At 41.2% G+C, this 13,825-nt stretch overlaps 1 protein-coding gene across 4 annotated transcripts in view; it reads left to right on the top strand.

Annotated features, from left to right (window-relative positions):
* LOC121923844 (MYCBP associated protein) overlaps positions 1–13,825 on the top strand; it is a 74,726-nt gene that overhangs the window by 44,659 nt on the left and 16,242 nt on the right. For all 4 annotated transcript variants that reach the window (XR_006102472.1, XM_042454689.1, XM_042454690.1 and 1 more), the window contains exons 7-11: positions 8,561–8,708; positions 10,812–10,927; positions 11,116–11,225; positions 11,737–11,842; positions 12,479–12,668. Coding sequence is in view for 3 of the 4 variants with exons in the window: in XM_042454689.1 (XP_042310623.1) it covers positions 8,561–8,708; positions 10,812–10,927; positions 11,116–11,225; positions 11,737–11,842; positions 12,479–12,668 (670 nt within the window). In the remaining variant the exon portion in view is untranslated. The remainder of the gene's footprint in view (positions 1–8,560; positions 8,709–10,811; positions 10,928–11,115; positions 11,226–11,736; positions 11,843–12,478; positions 12,669–13,825) is intronic.

A 13,825-nucleotide genomic window follows, 5' to 3' on the forward strand; every position in this document is an offset into this window, starting at 1 on the left:
ACCAGAAGCTACTGCTGCTGTCAAATGGAGATCCCATTGGGCATAAAATAATATTTTCAGAGGACCTCTTGTGAGAAATAATTTGCAGGAAGATGGGTGCAAATTAAAATGAGATATTTTATTTTAGATTCTTTCCATGCAGAATATAATATAATGCAACCTGGCACTACTCACATACTTTTGACTACAACTTCCCTTATCTCCAGCCAGGAAAACCTGGCTAAATAAATTAAAATGAGGCTGTTAAAAGTTGTAGCCCAAGATGTTTGGAGGCTCCCAACTGTTGAGAATTGCTATCACAAATACCAGTGTGGGCAATGTGACTATAGGTTAATGCTCAAATCCAGAGCTCTTTTCTTGGGTACATCTCTGGACATCACTATGCAGTGGCCCAGCTCAATTTTAAAGGAAGAATTTACCTCATTTGTTGAAATAAATGAGGAATAAAGTGCAGTTGGTTAAATTATTAAGAATAAAAGTCCCATTTTAACCCGTGTTTTGTTTTATAAAAAAATGAATGTACGTATTTGTTTAAAACTAATTTGAACTTAAGAGAAATCTTAAGTACAGAATCTTTTGGGGCCAATCACACTTACATTTTTTTGCACAGAAAGATCAGATCTGTGAATTGATTCAAAATCAATTCACCATTCCCACTACATTTTAAAAGAGTCATTCTCTCCTGTCTGAAGCTGCGCGATCCTAATCGATCCAGTAGCTTTCTCACATTATTGGAGATGCAAATCATTGCAGTTCTTCAAAAAAGAACCTTTAAGAGATCCAGTGCCAAATGCACTGGTTTAAATGGGCTTTTTGGTTGCCCCTATTCCAGTAATAATAATAATAAATAAAATTTTTATTTATATGCCGCCCTTCCTCCGATCAGGGCGGCTCGCAACATAATTAAAATACAAACAATTCCAATAAAAACATATTTAAAAACAAACCAACAGTAAAGCCCCAAAGCCCAACCTCTTGGCCACGAAAGAGAGGAGGGAGGCCCACAGGATATTTACTTGGGGAATGCCTGTTGGAATAGGAAGGTTTTGAGGTCCTTCCTAAATTGGGCCAGGGTGGTGGACGAGCGGAGCTCTGTGGGCAGCGCATTCCAAAGGGCTGGGGCAGCTATGGAGAACGACCTCCGAGTGGTGGAGGCCAACCTAGCCCCAGGCACCTTATGCTGATAAGATGTAATTTATGCTAAAGGTGGCATCAAAGAAGAATCAAAAACAGTAGGAAGATTTAGATTAGGTATTAGAAATAAAGCAGGAGAGCATCTGATAATATTTTGTGAGGGCATTAACCTATTCATTTGCAAACACTGCTTCATTCAACCATAGGGGAGACTATACACATGAACATCAACACAAAAATCAGACTACATAATTGGAAGCAGAAGATGGAGAAGTTTCTTGTTGCTGAAACTAGACCAGTTGTCAATTGTGGTAGATCATGAACTACTTATATTAAAAAATAGAGTAAAGTTAAAGCAGAATACAAAAACTATCATTATACCAAAATATGACTTGAGCAATATCCCAACAGAATTTACTGAAAATGAAAGAAACAGATTTGCACTATTAAGTATAATTTACCGAGAACCTGAAGAACTGTGGGAAGAAGCCAAGAACATAATTAAGGAAGAATGTAGAAAGACACTGACAGTGGTCAAAAAGAAAGAGAGGAAACAATGGATGACATAAGAAACACTCCATACAGTAAAAGAAAGAAGAGAATCAAAAGGTAAGGGAGATAGGAGCAAAACCAGAACCATGAATGTAACTGTGTAACGACTAGTGCGCAAGGATAAAGAGAACAATTATAATGATCAGTGCAGAGAAATAGAAGACAACAAAAAGTAAGAACAAGAGACCTCTTCCACAAGATCTGGGAACTCAAAGGAAAGTTCAAACCAAGTTTTTTTTTTCCGAGCTGGGATGCTCTATGGCAAGAAAAAGGATATATTACAAGACCAAGAAGAAATAAATAAATAAATAAGAAATAAGCAGAAGAGTTATATAAAAGAAATTTTAAAAAATGAATGACACATGGAGCAAAGAACCATATGAAGATGAACCCCAAATTCTAAAAAGTGAAGTGGAATGTGCAAGAAGAAATTAGTAAAAATAAATAACCAGGAACAGATTATATTTCAACTTAACTGCTAAAATGCATACAGACAGAGGCAACTCTAGTGCTAGCTAACATATGTCAACAAATATGGGAAAAAAAAGAACAGTAGCCAATAGACTGGAAACCATCAATATACATCCTAATCCTCAGAAAAGGAGACACAAAAGACTACAGCAATTAAGGAACATAGCATTAATCTCCCACACAAGCAAAATTCTGCTCAAAATTCTGCGACATAAAGTTCAGTCATACACGAGAGAGAAATGCCAGAGGTGCAAGCTGAGATCAGGAAAAGAAGAGGCAAACATTGCAAACGTATGATGGCTAATGGAGCATACCAAAGAATTCCACAAAAAATCACCATGTGCTGTATAGGCTATAGTAAAGCTTTTGTTTATATATATCATGAAAAGCTGTGGATGGCTCTTTAAGATCATGAGAATGCGACTACATCTGATAGTCCTGATGAGAAATCTGTACTTAGGACAAGTGGCTACTCTTAGAACAGAATTTGGAGAAACAGAATGGCTCCCAATTGGTAAAGGGGTCAGCAAGGCTGCATTCTATCACCTTACCTGTTCAACTTGTATGCAAAAGGTATAATACAAAGTGCAGTTCAGACTAAGAAGAAAGAGGAGTGAAGAGAGGAAGAAGGAACATCAACAATCTTAGATATATAGAGAAATCTTGTGACATCTTTGAGACGAACTAAAGAAATAAGTTGGCAGCATGAGCTTTTGTAGATTTAAGTCTACTTCCTCAGATATATTCTGAGGAAGTAGACTTAAGTCTACAAAAGCTCATCCTGCCAACTTCTTTAATTCGTCTCAAAAGTGCTACAAGTTATCTCTAATACTGATTCTACAGACTGACATGGCTATATCTTTGAATCTTAGATGTGTGGACAACACCATATTATTAGCAGAAAATACCACACACTTGGAACAAAGGAAGGTCAAAGAAGAAAGTGCAAAGTCAGACTTAATGCTGAACATAACAAAAATAATGGCTACAGAAGAAATACATAAATTCAACCTAGAAGATGAGAACATTGGAAATAGTTAAAAGATTTCCTGTACCTAGGATGAAACACTGATCAGAATGGTGTCTGCAGTCAAGAAATGAGAACAAAATTATGAATGAGAAGGGCAGCTATAAAGAACTAGACAAGATCCTAAAGAGTAAAGATATACAATTAAGCACTAAAGTTAGAATCATGCAAGCCATTGTATTTCCCATCACCATGTATGGATGCAAGAGTTGGACAGTGGGAAAAGCTGATAAGAAGAAAAATCAATTCATTTGAGATGTAGTGCTGGAGAAGAATGCTAAGGATACCAGCCAAAAAGAGAAGCCAAGGACTCTAAACGATTATTTTATTAACCTTATTTATAAAGCGCTGTAAGTTTACACATCGCTGTACATCATTTTTTAGTCAGACGGTTCCCTGCCCTCAGGCTTACAATCTAAGAAGCACGACACAAAGAGAGGGAGTGGTGGTGGGGAATAGGATCAGGTCCAGCAGATCTTTTCCACCTCCGAGCCTGGACCAAGGCAGATGGACTGGAGGAAGGGCTTGGCTTCTTGATGGATGGTTAGAAGGGCTTCCTGGGTCAGAGGGTCTCACCTCTGGGAATGCTTCTCTAAACAATATAGTCTTTATTCAGTTTTGAAACTGGGCAGAGAAGTGATGAGGTGGCATTGTGGGGGAAGAAGGTTCCCGGAGTAAGGGGCAACAGCGAGAAGGGACGAATTCGGGGAGGGGGCAGTGGTAGTCCTACATTGTGACAGGAGACCCTGACTACCAGAGCGTAGGGTGCGAGTAGGAATGTAAGGAGAAAGAAGGTCAGATAAGTAAGGAGGGGCCAACCCATGAGGGCTTTGAAAGTCAGTAAACAAAAGCTGTACTGGATGCGAAAGGGGAAGGGGGCCAATGAAGGGAGGATAAAAGAGAGAAACATGGTCAAAGCGGCGAGCGGATGTGACAATACGGGCAGCTGAATACTGGACAGATATTAAAGGATGGGAGGTGGTGAAGAGGAAGCCCTGTTAGAAGGATGTGACAATACAGTCGCGAAACCACTAGGGCATGGACTAGAGTCTTGGCAGTAAGATTGAGAGGAATGGACGGTCTTGGCAATTGGTGGAGAAAGAATCTACAGTCTTTGCGGTGGCCTGGATCTGGGGAATAAATGACAGAGAAGAGTCAAAAATGAAGCCAAGACTGCGGGCTTGATGAACCGGTTGAATAGAAGTGTCGTCGACAGAAACAGAAAAGGAATAATGAAGGGTGGTTTAGGTGGAAGACGAGAAGCTCAGTCTTAGACAGGTTGAGCTTCAAGCGCCGAAGCCGCTTCCACTGAGAGATGGCAGTCAGACAAGAAGAAACTTGCTGTTTCAAGTCCCCGTCGAAAGGTCAGGGGTGGAGAGTATACAGCTGCGAGTGTCGTCAGCGTACAGTGATAGGAGAAACCAAAGAACTGATGAGTTTACCTAGGGACAGGTATATAGAGAGAACAGAAGGGGACCCAAGACAGAGCCCTGGGAACCCAACAGATAGCGGAACAGGAGTGAAGTCTGACCACCCGTGACCACTGCAAAAGATCATCTGACAAGTAAGATTTAAAAACCAGTCGAGAGCAGGTCGGCAAACCCAAGGTCAGAAAGTAAATCGACAAGGAACAGTGATCAACAGTGTCAAAGGCTGCAGACAAATCGAGAAAGAATGAAATGAGATAGAGGCCGTTTGCCTGGCCACAAGAGATCATTTGAGATCTTGTGAGGGCCGTCTCTGTAGAGTGCCGTGGGCGGAAACCAGATTGGAAAGGGTCCAGGATGGAGTTGGTTTTCAAGAAACTTAATACAGCGAAATAAACGACCCGTTCTACTAGAGACCTTAGAAAGAAAAGGAAGAAGAGAAATTGGACGATAGCTAGACAAAGAAGAGGGGTCGAGAGAGGGTTTCTTCAGAATGGGGAAACGAGAGCATGTTTGAAGTCAGAAGAGGACCCAAAGAGAAGAGAGATTAAAGATATAAGGAGCAGTGCAGACGAGAGGGGCTATAATTAGAGAACGGGAGGGAATAGGATCAAGAGAACAGGTAGTAGTTGGGAAGAATTTAGCAGCTTAGAGGAGTTCATCCAGAGAAACAGGGGGAAACACAGAGAGTTTTATTAGTAGAAGGTACCAGGAGGTTAGTGGTAGGGCAAGTCGGAGGAACTATTTCAGATCAATAGTAGTGACTTTGTGTGATGAAGTAGTTGGCGAAGTCAGTGGGGGAAAAAGATGAGAAGACAGGGGGAGAGGAGGTTTGAGTATGTATTGAAGCAGGAGAACAAACGTGCGGGCGCCTCTCATTAGCGCAGATCAGTGATTTAAAATATTCTGTTTGGCCATAGACAGAGCGCGTGAAAAGATAAAAGGATGAATTTATAATGAATGAAATCGGCCGGTTCCCAGACTTTTTCCAAAGACGTTCAGCCGCTCGAGAGCAGGACCGGAGGTACCTGATAGTGGGAGTGAGCCAGGGCTGAGGCCTAGTCATGGGGGAAGACACACGTACAGATACAGGAGCAAAGCTGTCAAGAGTTGAAGAAAGGTGGAATTAAATAAGACATTGCTGAATCAGCAGAGTCCCCGGATCAAGAGAAGAGAGAGATGAATTCAAAGTCTGACTGAGATGGTCAGAGTTAACAGACTGAAGGTCGCGGAAATGGCGCTGGACAGTACGACGAGAGTGGGGATATAAGTAAGAGTAAAAGAATTAAATGATGGTCAGACATGGAAAATCAGATGCCAGGTAGTCGGAAATGACACACTTAGCAGCAAGATTAGGTCGAGACAGTGACCAGAGGAATGGGTGGGGAGTTAGAATGAGGCTGAAGGCCAAAGAAGCAAACAGGGATCTAAGGCGAGATGAAGAAGGAGTTGGGATTGTCAAGTAAATTAAAGTCACCTAGGATTAGAGAAGGGACTATATCAGAAGAAAAAAACGTCAGCCAAGATTCAAAGTCAGATAGGAATTGGTAGCAGAACCAGAGGCCGATAGATGACACAACCGGAGCTGTAAAGGAAAAAAGAGTCGAATACAGTGAACTCGAATGAAGAGAAACAATAGCTGGGGGAAAGAGAGAACTTGAATTGGAGGAATGGACAATAGTATACCGACCCTCCTCCTCGACCCTCAGGGCGGCTTGTGTGAGTGAATGAGAGACCGCCAAAAGAAAGGGCAGCGGAGGTGGCAGTATCATGGGCCGGGAGCCAGGTTTCAGTAAGAGCGAGAAGGTTAATGATCTAGAGAGGAAAGATCATGGACAGCAGTCGCTTTCGGAGCAACAGAGCGACAGTTCCAGAGTGAACAGAGAATGGAAGCTGGGAGATAGGAAGAGGTCGAATAGGAGTCAAGTTAGGAGAGATGCGTGGAGCCATGGGAGGAAAGGATTTAGTAAGCGATAATCAAAAGAAGAAATTATAATAATGACAAAAGTAGCAATATAATAGCCAACTGTACTTGGTAATAGTCCTAGTATCACAAGGCACAAGGGATTTAATAGAGAAGGAAGGGGTGGGATTGGAAGCCTTTGCTCAAGTCCCAGCTGCTGAGAGTGATGGAAGGAGAGATGGCTGATGATGCAGGGAAGGAAAGCTCTATCCTTTGAAGCAGCCCCGATAGATCCGACTCAAGATGAACCTGAACTCTCTCTTGGAAGTCAAGATTGATGCTGTTGTACTTTGGCCACATCATGAGAAGACAAGACTTGTTAGAAAAGTCAATAATGCTGGGAAAGGTGAAGGGTAGTAGAAAAGGAGGAAGATTGCATGCCACATGGCTAGACTCAATCAGGGAGGTCCAATTCTGAAATTATAGGACCTAAGCAAAGCAATAGACAGGGGTCTTGGAGATGTCTTATCCACAGGTCCGCCATGAGTTGGGGTGGACTCGAGGGCAGTTAACAACAACAAGAACAACAGCATTGTCAGTTCCTCAGTCCACTAAGAAGATCATCATAATGACTTTAACTATGTGAGCAATGCTACTTATAGCGTATTGGGTCATCTAGTCCCTTATGGCAGTGCTTCTTAGGCTAGCTGATGTAGGATGGAACTGGCACTATATTTGTGCCCATTGGATGTATTGTTTATGTCTTGGAATTCTCCAGGACAGGCAGTTGATGGGTTGGAGACCAGTAGGGTCCAGGAACCACCACTAGGTATGATGTTGGTGGGATTCTCAGAGTTGTAATCCAAAAAGTTACTTTTCTAGCTCTGTTTTCGGAGCTATGATGGAAGATGATTGCAAATATGGACCTTAATATAGCATTTGCTGTAAACCTAGGTTGCCTTGGGAGAGGCGTTTTTTAAAGAAAAGCTAGTTAAACAAATACAACTGTTTAATTAAATTGTTAAACATCCTTTTATCCCTTGAATAAAGAAACTATTAAAAGAAAGCGCAGCTTAATGTCTGGAGCCTCTATATGTGGAACATAGATTGAGGAGGGTTGTGCACTAAGATTTTAAAACATTGGCACTCCATAATATTTTAGATGTTCTGTTTTAATTTATATTGTAAGCTGCTTTGAGTACCATTCAGGAGAAAAGCAGGATATAAATCAAATAAAATTAATACCCATTTTTTTTAGCTCCTCATCTTCAGAACAGGAATACTGGCAGTTGTGAAGGCTTAAGATCTTTGAAGGTTCATGAACTCCAATTGATGGAAGGAACTCTGTCAGAGGACTGACACAATTATAATATAACCTACATGATTTTAGGCACAGTACAGACCGCCCCAAAAGGGCAGCCTGCCGGTGCCTATTTTTCCGTCGGAGGGAAGCCTCAGCCACCAAATGGCGCAGCTTCCCGCCAGCGGAAAAAGAACACACAAAAAGTGGGTTCTTTTTCTGCTGTGGCGGCAGTATAATGAGTTTGCCAGTGGCGCACTTGTTACGTAAGTGCCACGTGGCGCCGCACAGACACTGCGCAGCACTTACGTAACAATGGCGACGCCCATGTAAACAGGGCGCCACCATTGTTATGCCCTTGTGACACGTGAGGGTTGCAGGGCGTGTGGGCACTCTGCCCACCAGGCAACCCTCGCACGTGACGAGGGTGCTTTAAAGGCCCATCTGTACCGGGCCTTGATTACTTTTTAAAAAATTTATAAGACACTTTGCTTTGAACATTTAAACTATTTAAAAACTAGAGTACTAAGTAGATGTAAAACTACGATATGTGGGATGGTAATTAGTTGCAGTAGAGAGGATGCATTCTTAATGGAATTGCTCTGCAAAATTCTGAATCATTTTTTCATATTTTGTTTCTGTTCCTTGCTTCACTGCCAGCTCCATGCAATTTTAGTCTGTATGCTTAGTCTTGCATTTCACACAACTAGGTTTTAACTATGTGACATTTTTTTCTTTACTACCAGGGCTATAGCGGACATGAATTCTGGACTGAGCCTGTATACATGGGTGATGAGCTCACTGGCCTGGCAGTAACACTGGGTCAGACTGAACGTGGCTTCCCAGAAGAAGTCACTCATGTTGGGAAACCTCGCAGCATCTGGATGGAGATGGGTGAGGAATCACAAGCATGAGGTAGCCTATAAATGGAATATGCTGAGGATGAATCTACTGGGGAGAAATCTCTTCTTATTTGTTAAACATGGGAAGAAGCTTGTGTGAGCAGAATGTATTTGGCAGTGTCAAGGCATCATAGCATAGCACTGTCTGTTCTTAGGCTCGGAAATAGGTAGTGGAGTGGCTCTGGGGCAGAACAGGTCAGGGAGTCCTTTCGGACATTTGCCCCTAGTAATCCTAAATGTATTTAATTCCAGTTTCCCAGTATCAAACCAAGTTAAGCAAGTATGTACAGTGGACCCTTGTTATATGCTGGGGTTTGGTTCCAAGATCCTGTGTATGCTCAAGTCCCATTAAATATAATGACATAGCAAAATGGTGTCCCTTATAAAAATGGAAAATCAAAGTTTGATATTTGAAATATATACTTTTTTTGAACATTTTCAAACTGTGGATGCTTGAATCTGTGTATAAAAAATCAGTGTATAAAAAGGGCAGATTGTATACTGGACCACCAACATAGAGCAAAACAACCAAGAAGCAACATTAACATTCATTTATTTCTGTACCACTCATCCACAAGAGTCTGTGCCCAAAACAAAGATATACATTCGTGTTACCCTAAATGTTTTTCCATTTTGGGAAGGAACAGACAGGCAAGAAAAAGCAGTTGGAACCTGCAGTTTCTGGAAGCGGGTCAACACCCCACTGTCCACACCAGCTGCTCCCAAGGTGGTCTGAATGTGCATGGCTCGACTGCACAGTGCAATGTCAAGCCATCCTGCTCGGTAATTTTTTTGTTGCATCTCTGCTATGTAAGTGCACTGTCGCACAAACATACTGCCTGTGATTGCTTGCTGCCTAGATTATTATTATTTATTTATATAGCGCTGTAGATTTGCACAGCGCTGTACATAAAACAATAAATATATAAGAGTAAACCTGCCTGTGGCGTACAATCTAAGAAATAATAGATGCCATCATATTGGATGGCCACCCCTTTGGCCAGCCATACATTTGCACCTGTGATCCTCCATCAAAGCATGGCTTCAATCTGGTTTCCGTCTGCTTTGGGGATGTGTCATCTAAATGCCATGCCTTCAAAGTGGGTGGAAGCTGCTTTATTTGGCCTGTCTGTTTCACACCCTAGCCTAGAAGAGCAAATCAAAGATCATTATCATCCAGTCATTCCTTAATATCTATGTTACTGTGGCAAGATGTTTGTGTTTGTCTAAATACAACATGCATCACATACTCTTCAGATGTGGGAGTTGTACTGTATACTGTAGGGGAAGGCATAGCAAAGCTTGCTGGGGTCACAAATGAGTCTGAGGGGGTGAAAGGTATTTCCTATGATGCTGAGGGGGAAATCAGTTGTGCTTTGTCCTGGAAAGTGAAACATGACTATTGAGATTTTGTGGAAGAAATTATTCTAGCATTTTACATATAAGTGCTAGAATATAAGTACACATTGATTTCTTATTCACATTTTGTGTAATCTCAGCTTCTTTTGAAACAGTGGGGAGAGGGAGAGACCCTGAAAAATGAGGGCGTGCCACAAAGCTTCTTGGGAATATTGACTTCTGTTAAGGTCAGTTTAGGTAACTTGGAAACTGCCAGACCTAAGCTTGCAATGTGACATCAACAAGGATACTGTTTATCAAGAAGTTTATCAAGAAGTGAGTAAAGTTACAAGATGTGTATACACATGTAGGTCACATTTGGCATTCCTTTTTAGTGTAAGTGATTTTATCAAGAGTGATTTTGGCCAGGTTCTCCTTTTTTCCAGTGCTGGGTCTGCACCCAAATCCAGGTTGCATTCTTTTTTCTTTAAGTCTGCATATTTTCCTAGTATTTTTTCTTGATTAATAAATATTCTGTGTGTGTGTTTCCACAAATATAAACTTTTGCACTCATTTTATGGAAAATATGCATATTTTTCTGCACATCTTTTGTATGTGGTCTGACTGTTTAGAAATGTGTGAATTTCTAGAGAGTACTGCATTCCAGTTTGTATCTAGGTTTGGGAAGTGAAAATCTGGTAAATTTGTAATGAAATGTAAACTGAACTTATGCCTCATGCATCCTTAATTCTTACAGGTACCAGACCTCCAAAATACCAAGCTTTCCATCATGCCTGGGAAGATAGTCTCTTTCTAAAGCATCGGCGAAATGAGTTAAAAGAGATCTTAGAAGAACTGGATTTTTATAATCCGGTATGTGATATTCTTTTGAAGGTGCAAAACTATACAAAGCAGAACTTTGGTATAGTTTTTATTTTGATTCATAACTAACTATAATATAAATTCTGTCTAATCTTTTTTTTAGCTGATTTGCTTTAAGAACAAAAAGAAAAACTAATGAAAACACAGTATTTTCTTATTTTCTTCCTCATTGAATGAAGGACCTAGATGGCCTGGAGGTCATAGGCAGAAATCGACCTTTCACTAGCGTGTCAGCAAAGAGCTTTTCACTCTGTGAAGATAAAGAGTTTGTTGATGAAAGAAAAATTGCGTAAGTAATAAGCAGTAGCATAGACTGGAACAAACAAGAATTACAAGAGAAATAAAGGCTTTTAAAGCCTGTGTTACAACTGTTGAATGAAAAGGTGTAGTAGTTGTAGGTTATTCTGTGAGTGGTAAGTAGTTACACAAACTCCCCACTCCACTCAGTTATTCCATGTGAATAACACCTCTCCATTTTCATGTGCCTTCTTCCCCACCAGTATTTGAAAATGTAAGTAAAAGCAACTTTATGCTGGATGGCTGAGTGGCATGGTTGCCAGAGTGAAAACTGTAGGGGCTCCTATACTTTTCATGGTTGTATAGAAGAGGTAATTTCAGCTGGTATTGCTTGTCACATGGCCAGCCTACAAACCACACTTGCTGAAATTCCTTTTTCTGCATAGCCATTAAAGGTGCTGGAGTCCTGTCCAGTTTTTCCTCTAGTAACCCTTCTGAGGCATTAGAGTGATCACTGGGCACAGGAAGAGTTGAGCAGTATTTGTTTTTGCTTTGGTTGATAGGGACCCATTAGAAGACTATCCAGATGTATTTTCAGAACCGATATTGGGCCCTTCACTGAAATTTTGTGGACAGCCAGCTCGCTGGATCAACACAACAACTCAGACGGTAAACTGATTTTTAATACACCCTGCACCCTTAGTTTCTGGGTTTTTCCCAGGGTGCATCTACACTGTAGAAATAATGCAGTCTGACACAACTTTAGATGCTTTAGGTCCATCCTGTTGAATCTTGGGATTTATAGTTTTACAAGCTTTTTCTGCCAAAGGATGCTGATGCCTCAAATACAGTGGTGCCTCGGGTTACGAAATTAATTCGTTCCGCCATTCCTTTCGTAACCCGAAAATTTCGTAACCCGAAACACTTTTCCGTTAGCACTGGAAAGCCTATAGCTGCACTTTGCAGCATTTGAATTTCGCGCCGAAATGAATTTCGTAACCCGAAAAATATTTCGTAACCCGAAACAGTTTTTGCCAATCCAACTTTTTCGTATCCCGGAAATTTCGTAACCCGATCATTTCGTATCCCGAGGCACCACTGTAACTACAAACTACAGGATTCTGTAGCCATGGCAGTTAAAGTAGTGCCGAATTGCATTATATGCAGCCCCTGTCAAAGGCGATTTGATGGAATCAGGAAGATAACATTTATTTCTTTGGCCCTGGGTTGGTGTAGGATCACATGTTCCATGTTAAAAATTGACCACCACATGCACCCTTGTATCATTTTCTTCCATTCCAATAGGAAGAAGTTGGCATTGCTGCCCGGGTCACCTTTGAAATTCTGGTAGGGGAGAAAGCTGAATCTCTCCTCACAGTAAGCAATGATGGCACTGCAGCCATCTGGTATGATTGGCGAAGGCTACCTCATCCATTTACTTTTCAGGAGAAAAAGAGGAAAAAGGCACAGAATTTTTACTTTAACACCAGGTCAGGTATGTAATGTATTTGTGCGTTTGTTTTTACAGTCAGCATTGATGGCTTCATATACAATACAAATCTGCACAAGATATGTAATCTTAGCAGGCTGAATAAAACATAATGGCTCCCTTAAAGTAGACAAGTTCTTCTTTAGGCCCTCCTGGTAATTCTCAGATACCTTGAACAAGTCCTTTGAGGCAAAGGATCAGATCTTTGTTGTCTAGAATTAGGGCAAAAGGGTACTGGGGTACAAATGAAAAAGATCAGACCACAATAATAAAGCTGCCCTGATGCATTTCAACCAAACATTTAGTATCCTGATCACTTTTGCCTGGAACATAATGTCAATAATTTGGAATTAGCTGGATGTATCTGAAAAGTCAATTCATACATTGATAAAGAGATGTTAGTGAAATTAACATAAAGCCTCACAAGACAACAGCAGAACTAAGGAAAATGAACTCCAGAATGAGGAGGTGGCTTCTATAGTCTCTCCTTTGTTGCCTTCCCCTTTTCTGATTACTCCCAATTTTTGGGAAGAAAACAAAACAGCCTCCTCAGCCTAAAACAGACTGGAGGCAAAATGCTCTCAAATCAGTCATGCTTCCTAATGGTTTCTGGATGTTTAATTGGCCAATTTGTCCTCCCTCCAAAATGGAGTGGGGACATGTAGGGGCTAAATGACCACTCCACTGTGTGTATGTGTGTGCATGCCTTCTAGTTGCCCATCAGACTATGGATTTCATAGGATTTTCTTAGGCAAAGAATACTCAAAGGTGGTTTTTGTCATTACCTTCCTCTGAAACATAGCCTACAGCACCTGGTATTCATTGGCAGTCTCCCATCCAACCTCCCGATAAAAGTGTTAACCAGAGCTCATACCTCCTGATAAAACTGGGCAATAGCACCTTTAAGGGAGAATTCAAAGACATAGCCATGTTAGTCTGGATCACTGTGAAAAGGAATCTTGTGGCACCTTTGAGACAGAGCTCTCAGCTAGTCTTAAAGGTGCTACAAGATACATTTGCATCCTCTAAGAGGTGTAACTCCTCAACTTTAAAAATGGGCTTTAGCTCTACAAGCAGTTCAGTTGTGTAAAGATGTTTTGTATCAGGAATGGGCAACATTTGCAGCTCTCGGGGCTGTGCTTGACATTTGTTGGCACTTTCCC

Source organism: Sceloporus undulatus, chromosome 2 (assembly GCF_019175285.1).
Source record: "Sceloporus undulatus isolate JIND9_A2432 ecotype Alabama chromosome 2, SceUnd_v1.1, whole genome shotgun sequence".
In the NCBI taxonomy this organism is placed as follows: Eukaryota; Metazoa; Chordata; class Lepidosauria; order Squamata; family Phrynosomatidae; genus Sceloporus; species Sceloporus undulatus.